We start from the raw sequence: 23,834 nt of genomic DNA, 5'->3' as shown, positions 1-23,834 counted from the left end.
TAGAACATCTGTAAAGTCATGAGGGAAAGACTTCCATGGCACTAGAGGGAGCAGTAGAGGGCAAGAACTGCAGAGTAAGGGAGAGATTGGAATTGCTACTCTGAGATGAAGAGGTTTGCGCAGGTGAGGTATCCGTAATGGGCCGCATCTAACCAGTCAGAAGACAAGACTGACGACTCAAGAAAAAGGAAAAAAAAAAATCCAGTAGAAAGCGTCGAATGCTCTCTAAGGCTCCTCGTAGATGACGCAGTTGTTTATAATAGAGTAGCAATACCAGAAGATGGTAACGATTTGCAGAGTACCGTCCAGAGGACTGATAGACGGCGCAGGCTCTATCAGTTGACCCTGAGCGTAAAACGTAACATATTGCAGTACATAGGAAAAGAAGTCCTCTGCTGCATGCTACACTATTGATGACAAACCGCTGGGAACAGTAGCTACCGTAAAATATCCATGAGTAACTATCCGGGGCGATCTTAACTGCAATTACCATACAAACAAAGAGTGGGAAAAGCAGATGCCAGACACAGATGGATAGGATGAACTTGGAAATGTTACTCATCCACGAATGGAGTGGCTTATGAGGCCCGTTTTCCACCCAATCTTGATTATTGTTCGTCTATCTGGGATCCCAGTAGGACTGATAGAAGCGATACAGAAGATCCAGGGAAGAGCGGCACGTCTCGTCACGTTATCGTGTAGTCGGCACGAGGACATTACGGAAATCCTCAACAACTCCATTGGCAGATGTTGCAAGGGAGACGGTGTGCATAAGGGAAAGATTTCATATTGAACTTCGGAGAAAGCACTTTCCGGGAAGAGTCAGACAGCATATTACTGCTCCCTACATATATCTCGCGGAATGACCATGAGGAGAAAATTCGAGAAATTAGAGTCAATACAGAGGCCTACCGACAGCCATTCTTCCCATGCGCTATTGGCGAATGGAGCCTGGTTGGACGGCTCAGTTAGTGGTACAAAAAGTACCATCCGTCACACACCACTAGGTGGATTGTGGATAAGATGTAGGTGTAGATAAAATAGTTAACCTTCTCCGGCGAAACCCGGCTAAGTTACTACTCATCAAAGCGAGTTGTGAATGAAATACAACGCCATTACCAGAACCCCTATTTCGTGAATGACACGGATAACGATTTGATAGCTAAAGCCCAACAATCAATAAACAGAGAACTCACTGAAGACGACCATAGAGAATGTGTAGCAGATTTTAGCTTGGACGAAGTGTGCAATGTCATTGTTAAATCACCAGCTCATAAAGCTCCAGTCCCTATTGAAACTCCCAGAGTCTTATGACTATATCTGAAATATCATACGAACTACTTTCGCTGATATTTTAAATGACGCAATTAGTGGTGGGATTGTGCCTAACGAGATGAAAGAGGGTAAAACTGTTCCCTACCAAACAGGAGTGGACTGAAAATCATCGAAAATCAGCGGGTTATTACACTGCTGAATTTTGTATACAGAAATATCCCGTTGTCTAAAAAGGAGACAACAAGTTTTCGTCCGCGGAAGTACTAGTACATCAGCTGTTTCTGAAATTAGAGGCACTATTTTTAATAGCTGTTGTGGTTAATATCAAATGCGGCCTTATTTCATCAATTTACATTAGGCATTTTGCCCTGTCGGCCATCATTATATCTTGAGAATAATGGAGAGAGTGGATCTGGAAGAAACTATGTTAAACATCGTTCGGAATATCGCACCGGCATATCCGTTAGGTTTTGGTTAGCCATTTCTTTTGATATTCAGCGGGGTGTTCCACTGGGAAGGTAGCTCTTTATGCTTCTTTTCGTGCTGGCGCTGGAGCCGTTGCTACAGCCTTTAACGAAACGTTATCAAGTATTTCGAAGTCCGATGAAACACTTGTCGTAAAAGCATATGCTTTTGACGTCGCTGTCGTAATACGAAATGAGGACGAGATAGGTTTCATGAAACGAGATACTGATGGATATAGCGGAGCGTTGATAGCACAACTCAATGGCCGAAAATATATAATCCTAAACATTAGGAGTTGCGGCAACCTGGATACACCGTGGGCGCTACTTGTGGGCATTCACAAAACGCTAGGAGTCATCTTAGACAGGTGTCGTCTAAGGATGGAAGTTAAACATTTGAGATCTGTCACAAACAGGATGCAAGGGACGGCTGTGGAAAACAACTGGAGCGCTGGGAACCTAACTGAAGGAATCTGAATCAAGTACACTTACGTATTTTCCAAAGACTACCATCTCGCGAAAGTCTTTATATTTCCAAAAGCGGAAGGCCACATTAAGGGGCCTCGTGGATTAGAATTTGTTCACGGCCAGCCGATGTTGCCTAGCGGTTCTAGGTGCTTCAGCCTGGAACCAAGGGACCGCTACCGTCGCAGGTTCGAACCCTACCTCGGGCATGGATGTGTGTGATGTCCTTAGGTTAGTTAGGTTGAAGTAGTTCTAAGTTCTAGGGGACTGATGACCTCAGATGTTAAGTCCCATAGTGTTCAGAGCCATTTGAACCATTTGAATTTGTTGACGTCAACAGTAATGTAACGGCGTTTTCCCTCACGAAAATAATAACACTGCTGAACAGGATAACAGGCAATATCACATCAAAACTAATGCAAACCATTGGCCCAGCTAGTATGTATTCCCCTATCGGTACATGCAAAATTAACTATGAGTTAAAACTCACTGGAGAATTCTCCCTCGAAGCCGGTTACTTGTCTTCTAAAGAGGAACGACGTGTCAAGAAGAGATTTTCTACATGAATGGAAACAGAAGGAAAACGCAAGAATACAGAATGCAACCACCGACTGGGAGACGTGCGGGCAAACATAGCTATATGTTGATCTTACAGTATATCGACATACGCTAAAATTTCAACAGATCTAGAGCTTCACAGAACAGGACTTAATGACAAGGATAAATGCCCCTCATATGGATAAGTTGACGCCCTTCTTCACTCCCTTCTTCTTCTAACACCAGCGACTCTGTCTTTGACATTTGGATTGCCTATATTCAAGGTCAAGGTAGTCCAGTCTCATATCCCGCTGCCCTTGAATGTAGGCACCTCAAATTTCAAACGTCAGACTTGGTCCAGAGTCTCCATTGTCCGTCTACGGCGGTTGTCGTTTACGCAACTAGAGGAGGGTTTGCCTTGCTGACAAGGAGCTCCGAAACCAACCATATGACAGACTTCTTATTTCAACCCGCAGCTAAACTATATCCTACTACAAAAAATTTCACTTTAATTTTGTTACTGGGGCATTACGAAATTACATAACTAAAGTAAGAGCGGATGTTAACTTTACCATCTTCATTACTTACATGCAAATGGTCTACTGGAAAACCAAAAGGGTCGCTAACACCAGAATTTATTAGGTAAGTGTATGACGTTTGACAAACTTACAATAGGGTAATCCATTGTAGGACTAAATCAAGACGCGGAAGAGGGTAGTTTACACTACAAGAAGAAATTTATGCCCGGAAACAAATTAATGGTAATGCTCAAGAACGTTTTTCTGTTATATTTTTATCATTTAAACTATTTTTAATATGATTTTTCACATACATGATTATTATTTGTTAATAAACTGATCTATTTAAAATTTAAAAAAAACAAGTGTATATAGAAGCTATCTCTAGATCCTGGGATCTCGGATAAGATTCCCCGCCAGATAGGAGACTTCTTCGTTCAGGGAGTGGGTGTCTTGCGTTGTCTTCATCATTATATCTCATCTCGATCGACACGCAAGTAGTCAAAGAGACGTAAAGTAGAATAACTTCCAACAGTCAGAGAAACCAAACAAACGGTCTTTCCCGCCCACTAAAGTCATACGATCATTTCATATTTCGTATCTAACACTGGTACTTGCCATGTGGCTAAAGGAACTTTTCAGTCTCTCACTGCAGACATTCAGATAGCTTGTGAACAGACTGGCTAATGAGACACTTTTTTTCCTTATTTCTTAAACAACGAACGTACAAAGCAATTAATACCTGCAAATGTATTTCTGTTAATATTAATTAATCCTGAGTACTTATGTTACTTGCGATTTGTTCTTTAACGACGACGCTAGTACTAACAACTGTAGAATTGTAAAATTGAAAAATATCTATTGTGAGTTCATCGAGAATGTGTGGGAGATTTGCATTTAGCTATAGTTGCCCTAACAATATTGATAGGGGAGTGGCAGTAAAAGAGATTGACATCAACATATTTTAATTTTCTGTTGAAAACTGTAAGGAAAAAATTAAAGTAAAAACCTAAGCTAAACGTGATGTCTGTATGTGTAATGTTCATTGGTCTATACAACCTGTTTGGAACGCCATTCTTGTCCAAAAACGAGCTATTGAGTGTTACAAGTTGTATTACTGATGGTTTTAGCTTCTATACAACCAACTCCCTTCTGGTACGTAAACTTGGTCAGAGGTCAGAAACCGTGTGAAAGAAGACTCATTCGGCCAAATAATTTTATTCCATTGTTCCATAGTCCAGGTTTTAAGGCAGGGGCTCCGAGTTTTCCTGTTACTGGCATTGCCATCACTGAAGAAAGGCTTTGGAGTTCCAGTTCGTCCTGTAATTCTCTTCTTATGGAGCTTCCTTCGTTTTGTTTTGGTGCTGACAGATTTCGTGAATGCGATATTCAGCTCTGCAGTGACGTCTGCAGCTTGCGTCTTAAAATTTCTCTGCACAGTCCTCTCCAAAGACCGATTGTCACGATTATTTTATATATACTTTCGTCCTGGATGTAACTTAGCGGTGATACTTCAAAAATGGTTCAAATGGCTCTGAGCGCTATGGGACTTAACATCTGTGGTCATCAGTCCCCTAGAATTTAGAACTACTTAAACCTAACTAACCTAAGGACATCACACACATCCATGCCCGAGGCAGGATTCAAACCTGCGAGCGTAGCGGTCCCGCGGTTCCAGGCCGAAGCACCTAGAACCGCTAGGCAACATCGGCTGGCCGTGAACAAATTCTAATCCATGGCGGGCCGGAGTGACCGAGCGGTTCAAGGCGCTACAGTCTGGAACCGCGCGACCGCTACGGTCGCAGGTTCGAATCCTGCCTCGGGCATGGATGTGTGCGATATCCTTAGGTTAGTTAGGTTTAAGTAGTTCTAAGTTCTAGGGGAAGGGGACTGATGACCACAGAAGTTAAGTCCCATAGTGCTCATAGCCATTTGAACCATTTTTCTAATCCACGAGACCCTTTAAAGTTGCCTTCGGCTTTTGGAAATATAAATACTTTCGCGAGATGGTAGTCTTTGGAAAATACGTAAGTGTACTAGATTCTGATTCCTTCAGATAGGTTCACAGCGCTCCAGTTGTTTTCCACAGCCGTCCCTTGCATCCTGTTTGTGACAGATCTCAAATGTTTAACTTCCATCCTTAGACGTCACCTGTCTAAGATGACTCCTAGCGTTTTGTGAATGCCCACAAGTAGCACCCACGGTGTATCCAGGTTGCCGCAGCTCCTAATGTTTTGGATTATATATTTTCGGCCATTGAGTTGTGCTATCAACGCTCCGCTATATCCATCAGTATCTCGTTTCATGAACCCTATCTCGTCCTCATTTCGTATTACGACAGCGACGTCAAAAGCACACACATCCATGCCCGAGGCCTGATTCGAACCTGCGACCGTAGCAGCCGCGCGGTTCCGGACTGAGCGCCTAGAACCGCTAGACCAGTGGTGATAGCTCTCCCATTCACTGTATGAGATATAAATCTTCAATATGGTGTCTCCTGAAACACGGAACACTTCGGTTCTCTTGGTTACGGAAATACTCACCATAAGAGCACCAACACTTTGCCGGGCCGGCCGAGTTAGCCGAGCGGTTCTAGGCGCTACAGTCTGGAACCGCGCGACCGCTACGGTCGAGGGTTCGAATCCTGCCTCGCGCATGGATGTGTGTGATGTCCTTAGGTTAGTTAGGTTTAAGTAGTTTTAAGTTCTAGGGGACTGATGACCTCAGAAGTTAAGTCCCATAGTGCTCAGTGCCATCAATTTGCCCACGTTCGAATTCACTTAGCTCCGACATAATGCTCTGACAACAACAAGATAACTGTCCCGACCACGACTGACACTTGGAAGCTGTTGAGGACATTTACAAGTTGCGTTAGCGTAAAATGCAACAGCACAACATACACACATTGCTAGCACTTGCATATATATTAAAAGTATTCATTTTCGCGGTGTTTCTCTATACATCGCATATGTAAAGATTAGGCTACACACTGGAACAAACCGTCAACATGAAATTGCTGAAAACACTTAAAGAGAAGCAGACTGCTAACTACATTATCTCCAGTAATTCCCGAGTCAGTTCCTTCACTAGCAGTGAGAAAGCGATATAACTTCAAGAATAGCTTGCCGCATCTAATTCGAATGAAATACAAAGCTGTCTGTTTCTGTCTCCATCATAGTCGTGAGGAGATAAGTTTGACAGTCATCAAACTGGTGAGGTTCTCACGTTTATGCCCAGAGGAGGGCATCTCACTCGCTAGATTACATCATTACGACGTGACGCAGGTGGTGTTTGCTGATGTAGTGTCCTCAACATTAATAGATTACGTTTGTGGTCGTTGTACAGCGTCACTTACAGTGCCACCACATATCAGGGGCTAGAGGATGAGAAGTATTCCTACGCGATCTTTCTTTGCGAAGCGCACGCTTCTATGTTCTGCCAAGTGCATTACAGTGATTCAGTCGAAATTATTATCATATAGTGATTATCATACAGGGTAATTTCCATTTGTTCCGTAGTCACCGAGTCCCTATTGTTCGAAGAGTGAGCCATAATCTTGTCTGTTGTTATATTATTCATTAGGTCCAAGTCGGCCACCTCTGATATTTTAAAATATCTGTACTTAAGGCCAAGCCGATGTTCAACACGAAGTTCGGTGACAGTGTGTAATGGGTGCCCCATGTAACTGCTCACCCCCCGCCTCCCCCGCAAACATGCAAGTAATGTTATCAACCCGTGGCACACTTAGGGAGAGTATATCTTTAACAGGGTGCTACATTTAACTTTCCTGAGTGGCCTGAAAAGCGGTGTGACTCCTTGCCTATTTAAGACTCTATCGTACTCGCTTTTGCACCGCAGAACGGAAGCCGAGCTACGTGTTGGTCCTCTTGGACTATTTGAATCGCACTGCGTTTTGGTTACCTAGATTGAGATGACGTAAGGTCACAGATTGAATACCCGATCGCTCTCAATACCGTCGTCAGATGATAAAACTCGGAACCGAGTTGACTCTTGTCTGAAATAATCCAGATCCCGTGTACCAGGGTTCCCAGCAGAGCTAGCTTCTTCTATGGAGCTAGAGACCTGTAGGTGTACATAGAATGACCGTCAATCTGCGTTCCGCTCCATCAACAAATCTAAGAAGGGCAACTTCCAGTCCTTCTCCATTCCGACGGTAAATCTTATGCTTGGATGTATACTGCTCGTACGTTCGATGAACTTCTGCAGCACTTCACTGCCTTGCTGCCAGATTTAAGACTTTGTAGCCATCGGTGTGTAAGACTTGTAAGAGTTTCAGTACTCTCCTTATAAACTTCGAGTCCCTCTTGGAACAAGTCCATTGGAGAACTACCTGGTCTTGAGAATTCTGCCTCGCGGGAGACCTTCCTTCCACGCGTAAATTATCTACGAAGCGTTGCCTTCGGCATTTAACCTTGCATTGCGAAGACATCATTCCTCTCTTCTCTTCAGGCGCTCCACAGAACTGCCTACTTCTTACACACTGCCTTACACAGTGCACTTACCCTCCAGACTCCGGCAGACCGTATCTACTGAATATCGACTGCCAGCACTCCCCACATACCCCAGTGTTCCGACACAAGTTTTGCCTATATGTTCTTCTGATAGGTTGTTTCGTAGAGGTTCGTGATACCAGACTTCCACTTGTGACTCACCTTCTTCGTGCCCAGCTTTCAAGTCAGTTCTCCAGTATGAGCGTCGGCCAGTTACCTCAAATATTACTTTCCAAAAGGAAAGCAACACTTATCAGCCAATAATTCACACCTGTTTGGTGTTCATAAATAGCCTCAGAGATCACGGAGCCGGTATGATTCTATAACTACGCCACATATACCACAGGCTTGTTTTACATACATATGCAATGTTCCCTAGGCTTTTGTGACACAGCAAGTAGGGAAGACTACCTTCCGGCTTTACCAAATCTCTGCATTCACCTTCACTGACGACCATCAGGCAGGGAAATGTTACGTTCAGAGAAGCCATCCTTACTGAAATTTAATCGGAGAACCTCATTTCGAATACAACACTGGACACTCAACCTTTCGACAGCTATCTCCACCATCGTCGTCTGGAGTAAAACACCGCTGACTGCAGGTTTTCCGCTACATGGGCACGAGTGCAGCATCTGAAAACAATCAAAGACGGCTGAAGTGACGCCAACGTGGAAGGTGAGTTGCACAGCCCGGAACAGCTCCTATCCGCAACGTTACCAGTGACGTCACGTGCTGCAAGGGGTCAATGCCACGTTTGAAACTGCCGCTCCTGCCTCCTAAAAGCGTTAAGCATCCGCGTCTGCAATCACTCGATATCCAGAAACCGCCCCCATAGCCTACAAAATTTGTATCTAGGACTCTGTTAAAATTTTTGCTGTTTAGTCTGATATCGGCAGTGTTCGTTATACAAGAATCAGTATGATGATGCATGCGTAAGCCAACACTCGTCTTTTCAAATAGTACTTTCATGTCCTTTTCCCAGGCAGTGCCGAGTTTTGTTTAATAGGCCAGTTGTGCTTGGTACAAACCTCCAAACACCAGCACGAGTTTTTGACGCATTCGCAAGGGACGCAGAACAGATCTTCTAGATCTACGTCGTGTTTAACAGGGTATGACAAATCTCATGTCTTGGAGGGGACCGGCACATTGGTCTCAGTCCATGTCTTTTCCACTCACGTCCTATCTTGTTGCTTGTTGTTCGCGCCTTGTAAACCGAGAAAAGTTTTCTCAGGTACTGAGGTGAAACGTACGTCAAGCCCCCGTTAAATGAACCACCACAGCTCGAACTGTTTTCTAAGCGTGCGGAAACTGTAAGTAAACTGCGTCACACGATGGTTTCGTACATACAGGTCGCTTATGAGTCACTGACCTCGGGTTTGGATTACAGTATTACAGTATGAGATGAAGAGCAGAAGAATTTTACTCAGGCTGTGTACTCGTATTGTGGAGGAGCGGATTTTAAGCCGTCACCCGGCTGTTCACATTCACATATTCCTGTATTTCTGTAAATCAGAATATGCAGATGCCGAGATCTTTCCTACTACAAAACGCTTATGGTTGCTTCCATTATTTTTCTGAAATTTAGCGGGTGATTGGTCTCGAAATACCTTAGTGTTGATGAGAACATTAAATTTCTCTTCGTCGGCCAGCCAAGATGAGTCACATAAAACTTGTCTTTCTGTGAACATGTTTGTTTAAAGAAACTCATCACTTTTAACTTGCATAAATTTTTTCACGTACTGAAAATATTTGTGATGGGAAATAACGACATTTCCTGTTGTCGTAGAGTTTCTAAACGTAATTTACAATTTTTTGTAAAATGCTATTAACAATTTATATATAATAAAAACAATCTAAGTCGCATGCAACAGTTTTATTTTAAAACAGGTGAAATGTTTCTATCAGTGTTTAATCGCGTTCGGTCCGCTACTCCATGCTGGCTGTTGGAGACGGTGGCACACGGCATGAAGCGCGCTCGGATGCTTCATGCCATCAAGGTGATTTTTTTAATTAAAATTGTTGCACACGGTCTTGACTGTTTTTAATTACATACAAAATTCTAAAAGTGGATTTAATCATACGTCAGTACGACTACTCATGTCTTCCTACCGAGCTTCCTGATTTATGGAGCGCTATGGTTACTAAACAGGGATGATTAGGCCGGCAGCGACCACATTGTCCGTGTGTCCTTGCGAATAATTTGTGATCCAACGCCCTGACTTAGATTATGACGTGTCGCGAATTGTGATTACGCTAGATTCGGCTTCACTATTGCACGAAAAACTGGGTGGCGGAGGAGGGACGATGTGTGTCAATAAAGGAAACAAGCTCTTAGGCCATCGTGGGACAGCAGCTTTACAACTACAAATCTGGAGAAATCAGAAGTTCAAATACACAACGAAGTGTGCCGAGGATATGTTTCCAATATCACCCACTGTTTGCTGTTGGCGTATGTGCACAGAAACGAGAAAGAAAGTCGTAACGCTAGAGAAACTATTGCGGACTTTTTATAAGCTGTGGCTGATGGTTGTAGCTTTAGACGAACTGTTTTGATTTGGTATGACATACACTAATGCAAAGCACGAGTGTGCACAATTTGTGTTACGATTTTACAGCCGTAAAATAAAACAAAGGGATCATTTCTAACAACAGCCCGTCTTCCGTAACGGCGATCGCCATTCCCTTCTATTCAGCACCTGTCAATCACCCGAGTGACAGCACATTTGTAATTTTTTTTTTATTTTGTACCTAGTGACGATAAAATTACAGTGAAATATACCTGATAGCTGTTACGTGTCATTTAATTTTTCGATATTCATGGAATTCTGTATCCTCACTGGGATCCTGAAGGTCGTACTATCTATGAACAATACTGATTTGAGGTTCTTGCTCTACTCTGTGAGAATATAAAAAGAAAACGACCCTAGCTGTGAAAGAACAAGTCGCGGATTACTCAGCAAGACAACGCACCAGCTCGTACAGCATTGTCTGTTACGAAGTTTGTAGCGAAGTACAGCGCCCCATTGTTAGACCGCCAACCTTATTCGCCATACCTAGAACCATGCGACTTTTGTCGATTCCCCAAGGTCAAATCTGCATTAAAAGAAATAAGTATTCTGTTAGCGCTGAATCGAAAAAACTTCACGCGTCATATAGGAGCTCTGAGGGAACCACTTCCACCACTGTTCCCATCACCGGAAAATTTCTATGGAACGTTGCAGGGACAGAGGAGGGTATTATATTGAGGGTGACTGTAGGTAAATATTGATTGTGTTTTTTTGAAAAAAAGTTTGACGGCAGTAGTTACGTTATTTTATAGTCACACTTCGTACTACAGACCAGTCGTGTCATGTTAATCGTTTAGTTTTCACATTTGTCTCATTGCACATATTCTTCGAAATCCCTTAAACGGAAGAAACTTTCCAATATATAATGTAACGAGAGATATCGCAACTGTAATTTTTTTTAAAATATTTAAAATAACAGTCTAGCAAGGAGAAGTCCACAGCGGTGGGATCGAATTAACGATCTATACAGTTATGTAGGTTAAGATTACAGATACTACACACTGGAGCGATTCACCCTGGTGGCCCCTCTTTTGCAAGTAACTTGACGAAAAAAGATTTCGAAACTGTGTGCTACCCTCAATAGCGTTAAAAATTTACGTTGCAGAGCGTGGTTGCGTGGCGTAATGGAGAGGATGACAGCTTCACACGCAGTGCTTTGAATCTCATGTAGTAAATTTTTTTATTGTTGAACCTTTATCAAAATGACTTTGATCATCATTTTTATTCAGCTAATTGATTTAATTGTAATTTTTTATTTTCATTAATTTGTCACATAATTTTATTCGTAATATCAATATTGTCATTGCTCTCATTTCTCTTCCTGTCTTTCTTCGCCAACTTGAAATCTTTGTTCTTGCGTTTTTACTTAATTTTATGTATTAATTTCGATTTAGTTCCTTTTGTTGAGTCATTCTGATTTTTCATCCACATTATTACCTTTATTATATCTCTTTCTCATTTTGCTTGAATTTCGTTTTACTTGTAAGCCCTCCTTTCATTTAAATCTTGATATGAATTATTCGGAAAATAGTGCAATAAGTATTTAGGTTATGTTTCAAATGTTTGTATGACGATCATCGTGCAAACAAACAAACAAAAAATTAAATATGGTATCTGGTAACGAAAATTACATTTTCACACAATTACCCATCAATATAAAGAGGTTACTACGCCTTTTGTTTTTTTAACTGGTAGAGCGGAAATTTCAAATAATTGAATACTGCAATACGTAAATAAAATTAAATTCCAGTTCACAGAAATTACGATCTGAAGAAAAGTGACATAAAGGAAAATGTAACAAATGAAAAAGTTCATACAGTGACTAAAATGATGTCACAAACGAATAAAAACGAAAAATTGAACCAGCTAACTGAATTTTAAAGATCCAAAGTTACTTTATTAAAAATTTAAGAATAAAAAAATTACTGCACCTGTCGAAGTTTTTCTTTATCATTTTGTTCGTTATTGTTCAGGACGGAGACCCGTTCAAGTTCACCATTGATAAATTCACAGCCTTTTTTTATTATTAGAGAGGGCAGTTAAAGCTCTGACTGAACACGCTGAGCTGGCGTGCCGTGTGTGTTCGAACCCACAACCTCCTGTGTATGAAGCTATTATTCCATACACTACAATACGCAACCGGTTTATGGATTACGACTTCTCATACGTTATTGAGCATCGCGCTAAGTTCCCAAATGTTATTGTCAGTTACTCGCAAACAGGGGCCCACCAAACTGAATGGCTGCAGGGTGTGATATCTGAGATCCTAACCTACATCATGGTATATTAGGTTTCAAAAAGTCGACCTCATCCCTTGGGATCTCTCCTTGTAAGATGCACATAGTGAAACTCGATATCTTTTTCGACCAGGTTTAATACGCATCTCCATATCTGATTAATCACAAATTTAGAAAACTGAAAGTTCCTTGCAACATATATGCGTCGTTCGTGCTTGTGGAATCCAAACTTTAGATTAGAGTTAAACATTATGAATGACTACATTTTACTCGCGGTTTTCCAGTAACATGTCTCCACATCCGTAATGTCACTTGACACGTCTATACCGTTCTCTGTTTAAAAAATGAAGCGGTCTCTTTCAGCGCCCTACGCAAGTGACGTAGTGCCCCAACAGAGGACGGAATTCCCGCTGTACTGGGCCGAGTATGTGCACTGTGCCGCTATTTCAAACACTGCGTACGGCACGATAACGGCAGCGTGATGATACGGCGAGCAATTAAACAAATTTATGCGCTGTGCGCGATTTAGTGCACGCTGACAGGTGGTGCAATAGCGGAACGAAATTAATGCTGCAGGTCAGACTAATTGTTAGCGCTGCGTCATACGGCTCCGGCAAACCGTGAACAACCGCAAAACATTACAGTCCATTTAGATTAGTCTGCTTTTATCTGTATAATTGATTACGCGGTCTGCGAAGGCAACCACACTGGTTATCCTAGTTTAATGTGATGCGCCAGACACTGTGGGAAATTCTGGAACGTTTCCCACCAGTGTCCTCTCGAAGTTCTGTGACCTGTACCTGTTACAGTGCATGTATCCTCAATCCCTTTAATCTACAGAGAATCTAATCGTGTTAATAATGCGACATAAGTCTTCCGAAATAAAATTCAATAAACGGGATGTAAATCTATGGACATAAAATACACTCCTGGAAATTGAAATAAGAACACCGTGAATTCATTGTCCCAGGAAGGGGAAACTTTATTGACACATTCCTGGGGTCAGATACATCACATGATCACACTGACAGAACCACAGGCACATAGACACAGGCAACAGAGCATGCACAATGTCGGCACTAGTGAAGTGTATATCCACCTTTCGCAACAATGCAGGCTGCTATTCTCCCATGGAGACGATCGTAGAGATACTGGATGTAGTCCTGTGGAACGGCTTGCCATGCCATTTCCACCTGGCGCCTCAGTTGGACCAGCCTTCGTGCTGGACGTGCAGACCGCGTGAGACGACGCTTCATCCAGTCCCAAACATACTCAATGGGGGACAGATCCGGAGATCTTGCTGGCCAGGGTAGTTGACTTACACCTTCTAGAGCACGTTGGGTGGCACGGGATACATGCGGACGTGCATTGTCCTGTCGGAACAGCAAGTTCCCTTGCCGGTCTAGAAATGGTAGAACGATGGGTTCGATGACGGTTTGGATGTACCGTGCACTATTCAGTGTCCCCTCGACGCTCACCAGTGGTGTACGGCCAGTGTAGGAGATCGCTCCCCACACCATGATGCCGGGTGTTGGCCCTGTATGCCTCGGTCGTATGCAGTCCTTACTGTGGCGCTCACCTGCACGGCGCCAAACACGCATACGACCATCATTGGCACCAAGGCAGAAGCGACTCTCATCGCTGAAGACGACACGTCTCCATTCGTCCCTCCACTCACGCCTGTCGCGACACCACTGGAGGCGGGCTGCACGATGTTGGGGCGTGAGCGGAAGACGGCCTAACGGTGTGCGGGACCGTAGCCCAGCTTCATGGAGACGGTTGCGAATGGTCCTCGCCGATACCCCAGGAGCAACAGTGTCCCTAATTTGCTGGGAAGTGGCGGTGCGGTCCCCTACGGCACTGCGTAGGATCCTACGGTCTTGGCGTGCATCCGTGCGTCGCTGCGGTCCGGTCCCAGGTCGACGGGCACGTGCACCTTCCGCCGACCACTGGCGACAACATCGATGTACTGTGGAGACCTCACGCCCCACGTGTTGAGCAATTCGGCGGTACGTCCACCCGGCCTCCCGCATGCCCACTATACGCCCTCGCTCAAAGTCCGTCAACTGCACATACGGTTCACGTCCACGCTGTCGCGGCATGCTACCAGTGTTAAAGACTGCGATGGAGCTCCGTATGCCACGGCAAACTGGCTGACACTGACGGCAGCGGTGCACAAATGCTGCGCAGCTAGCGCCATTCGACGGCCAACACCGCGGTTCCTGGTGTGTCCGCTGTGCCGTGCGTGTGATCATTGCTTGTACAGCCCTCTCGCAGTGTCCGGAGCAAGTATGGTGGGTCTGACACACCGGTGTCAATGTGTTCTTTTTTCCATTTCCAGGAGTGTATATATCGAGGCACGAGAGAGACGAAGGGACAAAGAGATTTGTACCATAACGTTATAGCTCAAAAAATGGGAAAAGAGGGTGTTTTTAATGAGGTGCTGGACACTAGAGGCCAACCGATGACTGGCAGACTACAAGCTATGACTGAGAATGTATTTGAGAATGAAGTTATTCGTACACTTTTGAAAACGATTTTGATTTACTCTCTACATAAGCAAGATGACACAGCGGATCCCAACTATTACTGAGGCGTTTATTTTCTGCCAGTGGCTTACAGAGCATTCTGTGTATCGATCTCATCAGACTACAGCAACAGACGGAATGGAAGATTAGTGAATACCAGGCAGGATTTTCGACAAGCCAATCTCAACAGAAGAGATCTGGAGACCGCTCGAACAGAACAGTTGTTGCTAGGCAGCGAGCACTCCACTGCCTCGCGAATCAGATGTCGTGTTGCACATTTAAAATTTAGTGCTAAATTTAAAATATATACAAATACATTTTGTACTCACCTGAGTGACGTAAGGAAATGTTGGAACTACCTGCCATAGTTTTCACCCATTTCTGACGTCTAATCAAGAAATTATTCATCACACGATTTAATTCTGTTTGATAAATTAAATTAATTGACTCGCGCAAATCATCCTGTAGTATGTGTAACGTGTACCCATTTGTTGGGTACACTTTATCCTTCAGTGCTCCGCAACAGTGGACATCTCACGGGGTTCAATCGCGGCCCGATTTTGTTGCCATTGACTTTGCCATGGAACACATCATGAATTTCGTGCAAAGGAACGTTGGCCGAATGATCCTTCCCCCAATACTGTTTAAAAAGCGCGAAACTTTGTCCTCTTTCACTCAAGTAATTAAAAAACTGTTGCAAAATGTTTTGCACTTGTCTTTCATTATTGAGTATGTCATTAAAAAACATCCTGTCACCACTAACTGTGGACCACTCACCTATTTTCAGACCATGAACGGGTATCTCAACAGCCAGAGAAGGAACTATCAGGGCTCCATTGTCGACAGCTTTGGAAATTAACATTCCCGGTAAATCGAACCTGTTTCAAATCGCACTCCCAAAAACCTACCGCCTAAGTTAGATCACAAGGTTTAAGCTCTTCCACTGCTGTTACTTTATACGACCTTAGCCCAAGTAAAATAGCAAATGTTATTCTTACACTTTTAAAAACTGATTTACTCTCTGCATAAAGAAGTTGACACAGCGGATCCAAATAAAGCTACTGACGAGTTGTGGCAACAGCACTCAGGTTCAGAATTTCAGGTACCTGGATGAAATTATCGATAACTACATTTCAGAGGTGCAAGGAATTTGTGTTTACTGTTAACCACTTCTACGAGACTTTAAGGAGGATTTTTCAGGCAGTATGCAGTGTCATTGTACGTCGTAGTTTACGCTTCTTGTCAAGAACACTCTCTGTTTTACGAAATTTATTCACTAATTGGCGAATTGTACAATGACTCGGACTGCGAACACCAGGAAACTTCCGTTCAGACAACCTCCTGACAATACGAGAGGACTCTGTACGCACAAACGAATGCCAAATAAACAATCGGTTTATAATGTAATAATTCGATCCTGTTACTGTTGCGATCGCAGTCTTCAGTGTTACACTCGTGTTGTTTGTTTCACTTTCGAATGACACTGACCGAGACTGTGCGGAGTGCGGCATTAACAGGGAGAAGCGGACGCACTCGACCGCCCTGCGCAACGCCGGTGGCCAGCTAACAACCCGCACGTGCCGTCATCAGATAAATAGAACACCCTGTATAGCACCGGCAGTCCGTTTATACAGGAGTCACGTGTGGATATTTAAATATAAAAATAAAAAATGCCAAGTGTGTGCGCTGCGTTGGCATTAAGCACCACCAAATACATTTCATTATTAATTTAGTTTTCTACCACAGTTGCATTCATATTCGATCATAGAGAATAGTTTGCAAGATGGGCGGAATCGTTCGATACTAGCCACTTTTAAGGAATATGTATGCAACTATGACAGGAAAGTATATACATCAAATACTATGACTCGAGTGATCAAAGGAACTTATTTAACAGGCTATATGCAGAGGCTTGGATAACAAAGCAACTAACCCAATCCGGAAGACCGTCACAAACTCTACCTGCAAAATAAAATTCTTAAATGCCCGAATATTTTGAAATAAAGATAAATATAAGAAAGAATGATGATTTATCTACATTACATTTAGATCCGGTACTGGAAAATATCATCAAAATATGGCGGGAAGCAATACTGAAAGTAAACATGCGAACAAAAAGTAAAAAAATCAACAGCGAATTTCTTGCCATTGGTGATCACCTAGCAACAATTGCCAGGATTACTAACGATGCCAGGCACGCCCCAGAGAACCGGCATGAGATCGCTGCCATAACTGGCTCCCAAGTCTCTACTGACTGTGTAGTATGTTCAAATGGTTCAAATGGCTCTGAGCACTATGGGACTCAACTGCTGAGGTCATTAGTCCCCTAGAACTTAGAACTAGTTAAACCTAACTAACCTAAAGACATCACAAACATCCATGCCCGAGGCAGGATTCGAACCTGCGACCGTAGCGGTCCTGCGGTTCCAGAATGCAGCGCCTTTAACCGCACGGCCACTTCGGCCGGCTGTGTAGTATGTATGTAATGTGTATGTATATCTGTAGCCCCTTCTGACGAGATGTGGGAACAGCACTCAGATTCAGCATTTCAGGTCCCTGGATGAAATTATCGATAATTTCCCCAGTGCCAATTATCCAATAATGCCGATGCGGAAAATTTTGGGTAAAGTCGTCCCAGTCATCTGAAATACTTATAACAATAAGTCCCCTCTACGGCTAACTAAATCTAAATCAAACAGTCGTTCTCCCAGGTTAGTTAGATGGTTAGTTTCACGTTCCATGGGTCATTTTATACGGTAAACCGTAGCGGTGTGGAACGAGTAATTTTACCTTCGCATCGCGAATTAGTTAAATATGGCTACATTCCAATCATTTAAAAGATTTAGTTTCAAAATAAACAGATGCTAGCAGTTTGTAATTCCTACCCATCATCTCTTGCACATTACGGTAATAGAAATTCTTCTACAGAATCGAAGTTTTTACTGCGAAACATTTTCAGTTTGATTGCAAATTATACTTTGCTGTCGGCCAAACATTTTTTATTACGGGCTGAGTAATTAGATAATTTAGATTCATAGTTGTGCACCACTTTTTTCTGCTAAGGACAACCCACATATGGCGCAATGAATGTAATTCTTCCTTCTGCTATTACAATTATGTACTTCACTATACTTTTGAAATGCAGTGGATTCTTTACAACAATCTTCAAGAGGGAATAAGTATACCGCGAAGCCTGAGTCAGAATGCTGACGTGCGTGAACAGATGTCTACAGGATGCTCTAGGGTGAGCACCACGTACTAGTCATACAGCACGTTTTTGAGCAATGAAGACTTTCTTCACTAAAGAAGAGTTAACCCAGAAAGTATGCCTTCTGACATTATCGAAGGAAAACAAGCAGAATATGTCAACTTTCTGATTCGTATCCCTCAAAGATTTACAATCATTCGTAGTACAAATGCGGCTGAACTTAGTTGTTTTAGGAGTTCACGAAAGTGATTTTTTTTCAGTTTAAAACCTCGTCAAAACGCGCAGTGAAGAATTTTGAAGTTTGCAACCTCTTTTTATTTACTCATCATGTGTTACACTTACCTTTGGTGTAGTATCCCTAGATATACAGAGCTGAGTGTGTTGCGCCTTTTGAAATTGGGGGTGACACCATTCGCAGACAACAAGAAAATGATAGTTTTAATGACACTGTCTACCATTTCTTCGGTCTGTATAAGTGCTTGGAATGATTACAAAATTAGTGTCGTCTGCAAAAAGAACTAATTTTGCTTGTTGCATATTATATGGAAAATCAGAGAAATCTGTTTAGTCGATACATCTTTAACCACAAACTTCAATGTCATTGTGAAAATGGAATAAAAAGATTTCTGATATACTTGGAACCATGATCGAAGACGGCGTGTTGATGCAAAAAGTATTCCGTGGTGTAATGTATACTTTTTTCTAAGCGATGAGTTACCCCTGAATTTTATTCCATCTGACATTATTTAGTGCAAATATGAAAAATATGTCTGGAGGTTGATACATTTGTTTCCAAGATTAATAATTATAGGAAGAACAAAAGTAGGTGAATTGAATTGTTTGAAAGCTCAGTAATATCCTTTTTCCAGTTCATGTTTTCATCAATATGTACACCCAGAAATTCTTAGCAATTTACCCTAGTTACTTACCCCTGTTTATGTATTACATCATTTGTTGGTATCACTCTGTTTATTGAGCAGAACTAAGTGCAGTGTTTTTCTTTTCTGTTTTCAAAATTTTGCGAGAGTCCCTTTCCAGAGAACCACTCAATAATTCTTTGGAAAGAATTATATATTAACTCTTTTGTTACTTTCCCTCTAATGGGATTTTTTATAACAACTGTGCAAAATGTACCAGTTTTGCTTGTTGGATATTCAGTGGGAGGTGATTCACATACATGCAGAATAGGAGTGGACCCGAAACTGAACCCTGTGGTAGCCCTTTGTGATTCTACTCCAGTCACTAAAAATGTATGTGTTTCCGGCATTGCCTGAATTATTGAACAAACCATTTTGCATTTTTTTTTTCATTTATGATTGAAATCAGCTGTGTGAAAAGCCATCAGTTCCGCAAAACTTGAGTTTTTCTAAGAGAATGTCGTGATATACGCAGACGAAGGCCTCGGAAAGACCACAAAAAATACCAACTGGCGACATATAATTATTTAAGACATGTACTATTTGATGAGTGGTTGTATAAACAGCGCCGGCCGAGGTGGCCGAGTGGTTCTAGGCGCTACAGTCTGGAACCGCGCGACCGCTACGGTCGCAGGTTCGAATCCTGCCTCGGGCATGGATGTGTGTGATGTCCTTAGGTTAGTTAGGTTTAAGTAGTTCTAAGTCTAGGGGACTGATAACCTCAGAAGTTAAGTCCCATAGTGCTCAGAGCCATTTGAACCATTTTTTTTTTTTATAAACAGCATCCTCAGCCAATGACGCTTCCTGGACTCGAAACTGTGATACAACTAGAAAATTTTACAATATAGCCTACAGTACATCCTATAAAGCAGCTCGCTGAGAAAACATGTAAATGTGGGACAGATGTACGGTAATGCTTTCCCCTGGCTGACGCAAGGTATTTCGGCGGCAGGTCTCGTGGATCCGGCGTCGAGACGCGCACATCCTGACGGTGGACCGGTACACGTTCATCGCGGACGAGCGCTTCCAGGCGTTCCTGGTGGAGGCGACGAGCACGTGGACGCTGCAGGTCAAGTACGTGCAGGCGCGCGACGCCGGCGAGTACGAGTGCCAGGTCAGCGCCGCGCCCAAGATGAGTCACTTCGTCACACTGCACGTCGTCGGTGAGTGCTCCTACACCCAGTACCAGCTGTCTCGCACGCCTTCAAAGATCATCTCTCATTGTGTCCACGCTTGTGTATTGTTTGAACTACGGTTAGTAATGAGCGTGTTGGATCAGTGGCTGTATATTGAATATGTCTCACTGACTTTGTAACTTTCTAATTAATCCATCTCTATAACAGGGCCACCAACAACGAAATGTACAACTGCTATAGGCAAAGTAAGGTTCGATCGGAGACGAAATGGAAGTCACAGTGAAAATCCGAGGAAGCCTTACACAGACTAGTTGGGCAGTGTCTGTAATATGCGCGTCGGTCGCGTCATGTCGCTCTTTTCAGTTCTCAGCAGACAGTGAGCACGTAAAAATACCTAGAAAATAGTGTCGCCCGCCAAGAACGAAGGCCTGGTGAGGGATTTCGCTTTACGTCATACAGCCTGCTTAACATTACTGTCATGAGTTTCCTTCTACTTTACAATTCTCGGCCGCACTCTGTAGCGCCAACGAAGAAGCTCTTGCCGCGTTCTCCATAGGAAGGGTTTGATCGCTCACAATAAAGCCTGTAATTGGCTCCCCCTTTGTTTCGTCTCTCCTCACATGAACCGCTTTCTACGTTCTGGCGCAGACAACGAGCTGTAGACCAGCGTAGAGAAGTGGCGGGAAGCACAGGCGGCGGCGTTCTATGACGAGGGTATTGTAAAGCTGTGCGACAGATGTCTAAGTTGGAGCGGCGTCTACCTAGGGAAGTATACTTCCTGCGTGGCCCTCGTAATATCTCCATTCTCAAAACCCACAATATCATATCCAGTTTGTTCAAACTGTTAACGCCTGTAGAAGCGGCGTAGAGACCCACGTTCGGAGTAAGTCCTGACGAATTCATCAGAGTCGTCATAAATTTTTGCCGGCCGAAGTGGCCGTGCTGTTAAAGGCGCTGCAGTCTGGAACCGCAAGACCGCTACGGTCGCAGGTTCGAATCCTGCCTCGGGCATGGATGTTTGTGATGTCCTTAGGTTAGTTAGGTTTAACTAGTTCTCAGTTCTAGGGGACTAATGACCTCAGCAGTTGAGTCCCATAGTGCTCAGAGCCATTTGAACCATTTTTTTTATAAATTTTTCCATCATTATCGACACACATGCGACATCATAGGCTAACACATATGTTCCAAAAAACCTCCGATAGAAACGGGGCTGTTCCGGAGCTCATACCTCGGCTGCTGTTGGTGATAGAGTTGTCTGATTTGGACAGTTCTTGCGATAGACTATTTGTATATCCAACAAAAGGATCGTTTTGGTGTCACACTTCCTTCAGCTAAGGCAAATGGTGCAAATCGGGCGGTTAGTTTGCATTTGCTGTGGTCTACGGTTACCGTTAAAGTCGCTTATGGAGGCACCATAATTTCTACGGGAAGCTCCTTACAAAACTTAATAAGAAGGGTTTCTTTACGATTTTTTCGTACAAAATCCGAGTTTCTGATTCAAAGACAGCTATGAAGAGAAAATGGCTGAGTTTTATACGATATATTCCTAAGATCCGGATCTCGAACAATGTGGACAATTTTATTGACACCTTTATCCGTTTCTGCGACATCGAGGTGCCAACTTACCCTACTTGTATAAGTAAAATACGCACATAAAATGCAGTGTGAGGCGAAAACGTAGTCTACAAAGTGACGTATCACGAGAAATGTGCTGTAAAGTGTCTTCTTCGTTATCACCATAATGGTTCTGGGAACTCCATGCTCTGCCACTGAAGTATATGTAAAAGTTTTGAGCACGTAAAATCCGTTCAAACGTCTCAATTTAATACTGCATTGTTTTAGTTTAACATAACTAAACTATGAGAATTTTACTGACCCATAAAGTTCTTTTCATAGGGTTGACATGCCTTTCTCTGGCAGGGGAAATATGGGAATAAGCGGAAAAATACAAACTGTTCCCGGTTATTTGAAGGACTCTGACCGAGAATTGGGGAACCAGCTGCTTCATTCTATTTTCCCCAGCACTTCCAAAAATTTCAACAAAACTTTTGGCTTGCGAACATACCCGCTGCTTTTTACGCTGAGGGAAAAGAGGACAATGACAGTGGCAAAGAGACGCACAAATAATAAATACTGTAAAATAGACGCCCTCCATCGGTAATGAGGGAATTCAGTATGGTGTTGGCCCATCCTTAGCCTTGATGACAGCTTTCACTCGATCCTGCAGGGATCACTGTCGCAGGCATACGTTCAAACAGGTCCTGCAAGGACTGATGGGAAATGGAAGCCCATTTTTCACGGAGTGCTGCACTGGGGAGAGGTAACGATGACGGTCGGTGAGGCCTGGCACGAAGTTACCGTTCCAAACCATCCCAAAGGTGTTCTATAGGATTCAGGTCAGGAGTCTGTGCAGGCCAGTCCATTATAGGGATGTTTTTGTCGTGTAACCAGTCCACCACAGGCCGTACATTATGAACAGGTGCTCGATCATGTTGTAAGATGCAATCGTCACCTCCGAATTGCTCTTCAACAGTGGAAAGCAAGAAGGTGCCGTGATAGTGCCACTCAAAACAAGAAGGAGTGCAGAGCCCCTCCATGACGACGTCACAATAACACCACCGTCTCAGAATTTCACTGTTAGCACTACACACGCTGGCAGATGATGTTCACTGGGCATTCGCCTTACCCATACCCTGCCATCTGATCGCCACATTGTGTACCGGGATTGTTACACCAAACAACGTTTTTCCGCTTTTCAGTCGTTCAATGTTTCCACTACTTACACCAAGCGAGGCGTCGTTTGGCATTTACCGGCGTGATGTGTGATATGAGCAGCCACTCGACCATGAAATCCAAGTTTACTCACCTCCCGCCTAAACGTAACATTACTTGCAGTGGATCCTGATTCAGTATGGAATTCCTGTGTGATTGTCTGGATAGATGTCTGCCTATTACACATTAAGAAACTGTCAGTCAACAGACGGAATTGGCCTGTACGCTTTTGTGCTGTATGTGTCCCTTCACGTTTCCGCTTCACCATCACTTCGGAAACAGTGGACCTATGGATGCTTAGGAGTGTACTAATCACGCGTACAGACGTATGACACAAGTGACACCCAATCACTTGACCACGTTCGAAGTCCGTGAGTTCCGCGGAGCGTCCCATTCTGCTCTCTCACGATGTTTAATGACTACTGAGGTCGGTGATACGGAGTGCCTGGCAGTAGCTGGTAGCACAATGTCCCTAATATAAAAAACGTAGGTTTTTTTCGGGTGTCCGGATACTTTCGATCACATAGTGTAGCTGCCAGAGCCGTGACAGCACTCCGGATATTGACAGGTCACTGTGCGACAGAAAACGGTAGTAAAAAGTTATTCAGTATGAAGTTTATGATAATGAGAATGGTTTTTGTATATTTACATGCGGTGGGATACGGCTAGCATAATATTTTTATCTTACGCTAATGCTAT

The 23,834-nt window shown here is 43.2% G+C and overlaps 1 protein-coding gene across 1 annotated transcript in view; it reads left to right on the top strand.

Annotated features, from left to right (window-relative positions):
* The window catches only part of LOC124545064 (junctional adhesion molecule B-like), a 706,501-nt gene that overhangs the window by 572,717 nt on the left and 109,950 nt on the right, over positions 1-23,834 (top strand). Inside the window, exon 4 of the mRNA XM_047123862.1 lies at positions 20,180-20,390. Within this exon, the coding sequence (XP_046979818.1) occupies positions 20,180-20,390 (211 nt within the window). The remainder of the gene's footprint in view (positions 1-20,179; positions 20,391-23,834) is intronic.

Source organism: Schistocerca americana, chromosome 8, assembly GCF_021461395.2.
Source record: "Schistocerca americana isolate TAMUIC-IGC-003095 chromosome 8, iqSchAmer2.1, whole genome shotgun sequence".
NCBI classification, from domain to species: Eukaryota; Metazoa; Arthropoda; class Insecta; order Orthoptera; family Acrididae; genus Schistocerca; species Schistocerca americana.
The sequence above is the reverse complement of the archived record's forward strand: the minus strand, read 5'-3'. Positions and strand labels throughout refer to the sequence as shown.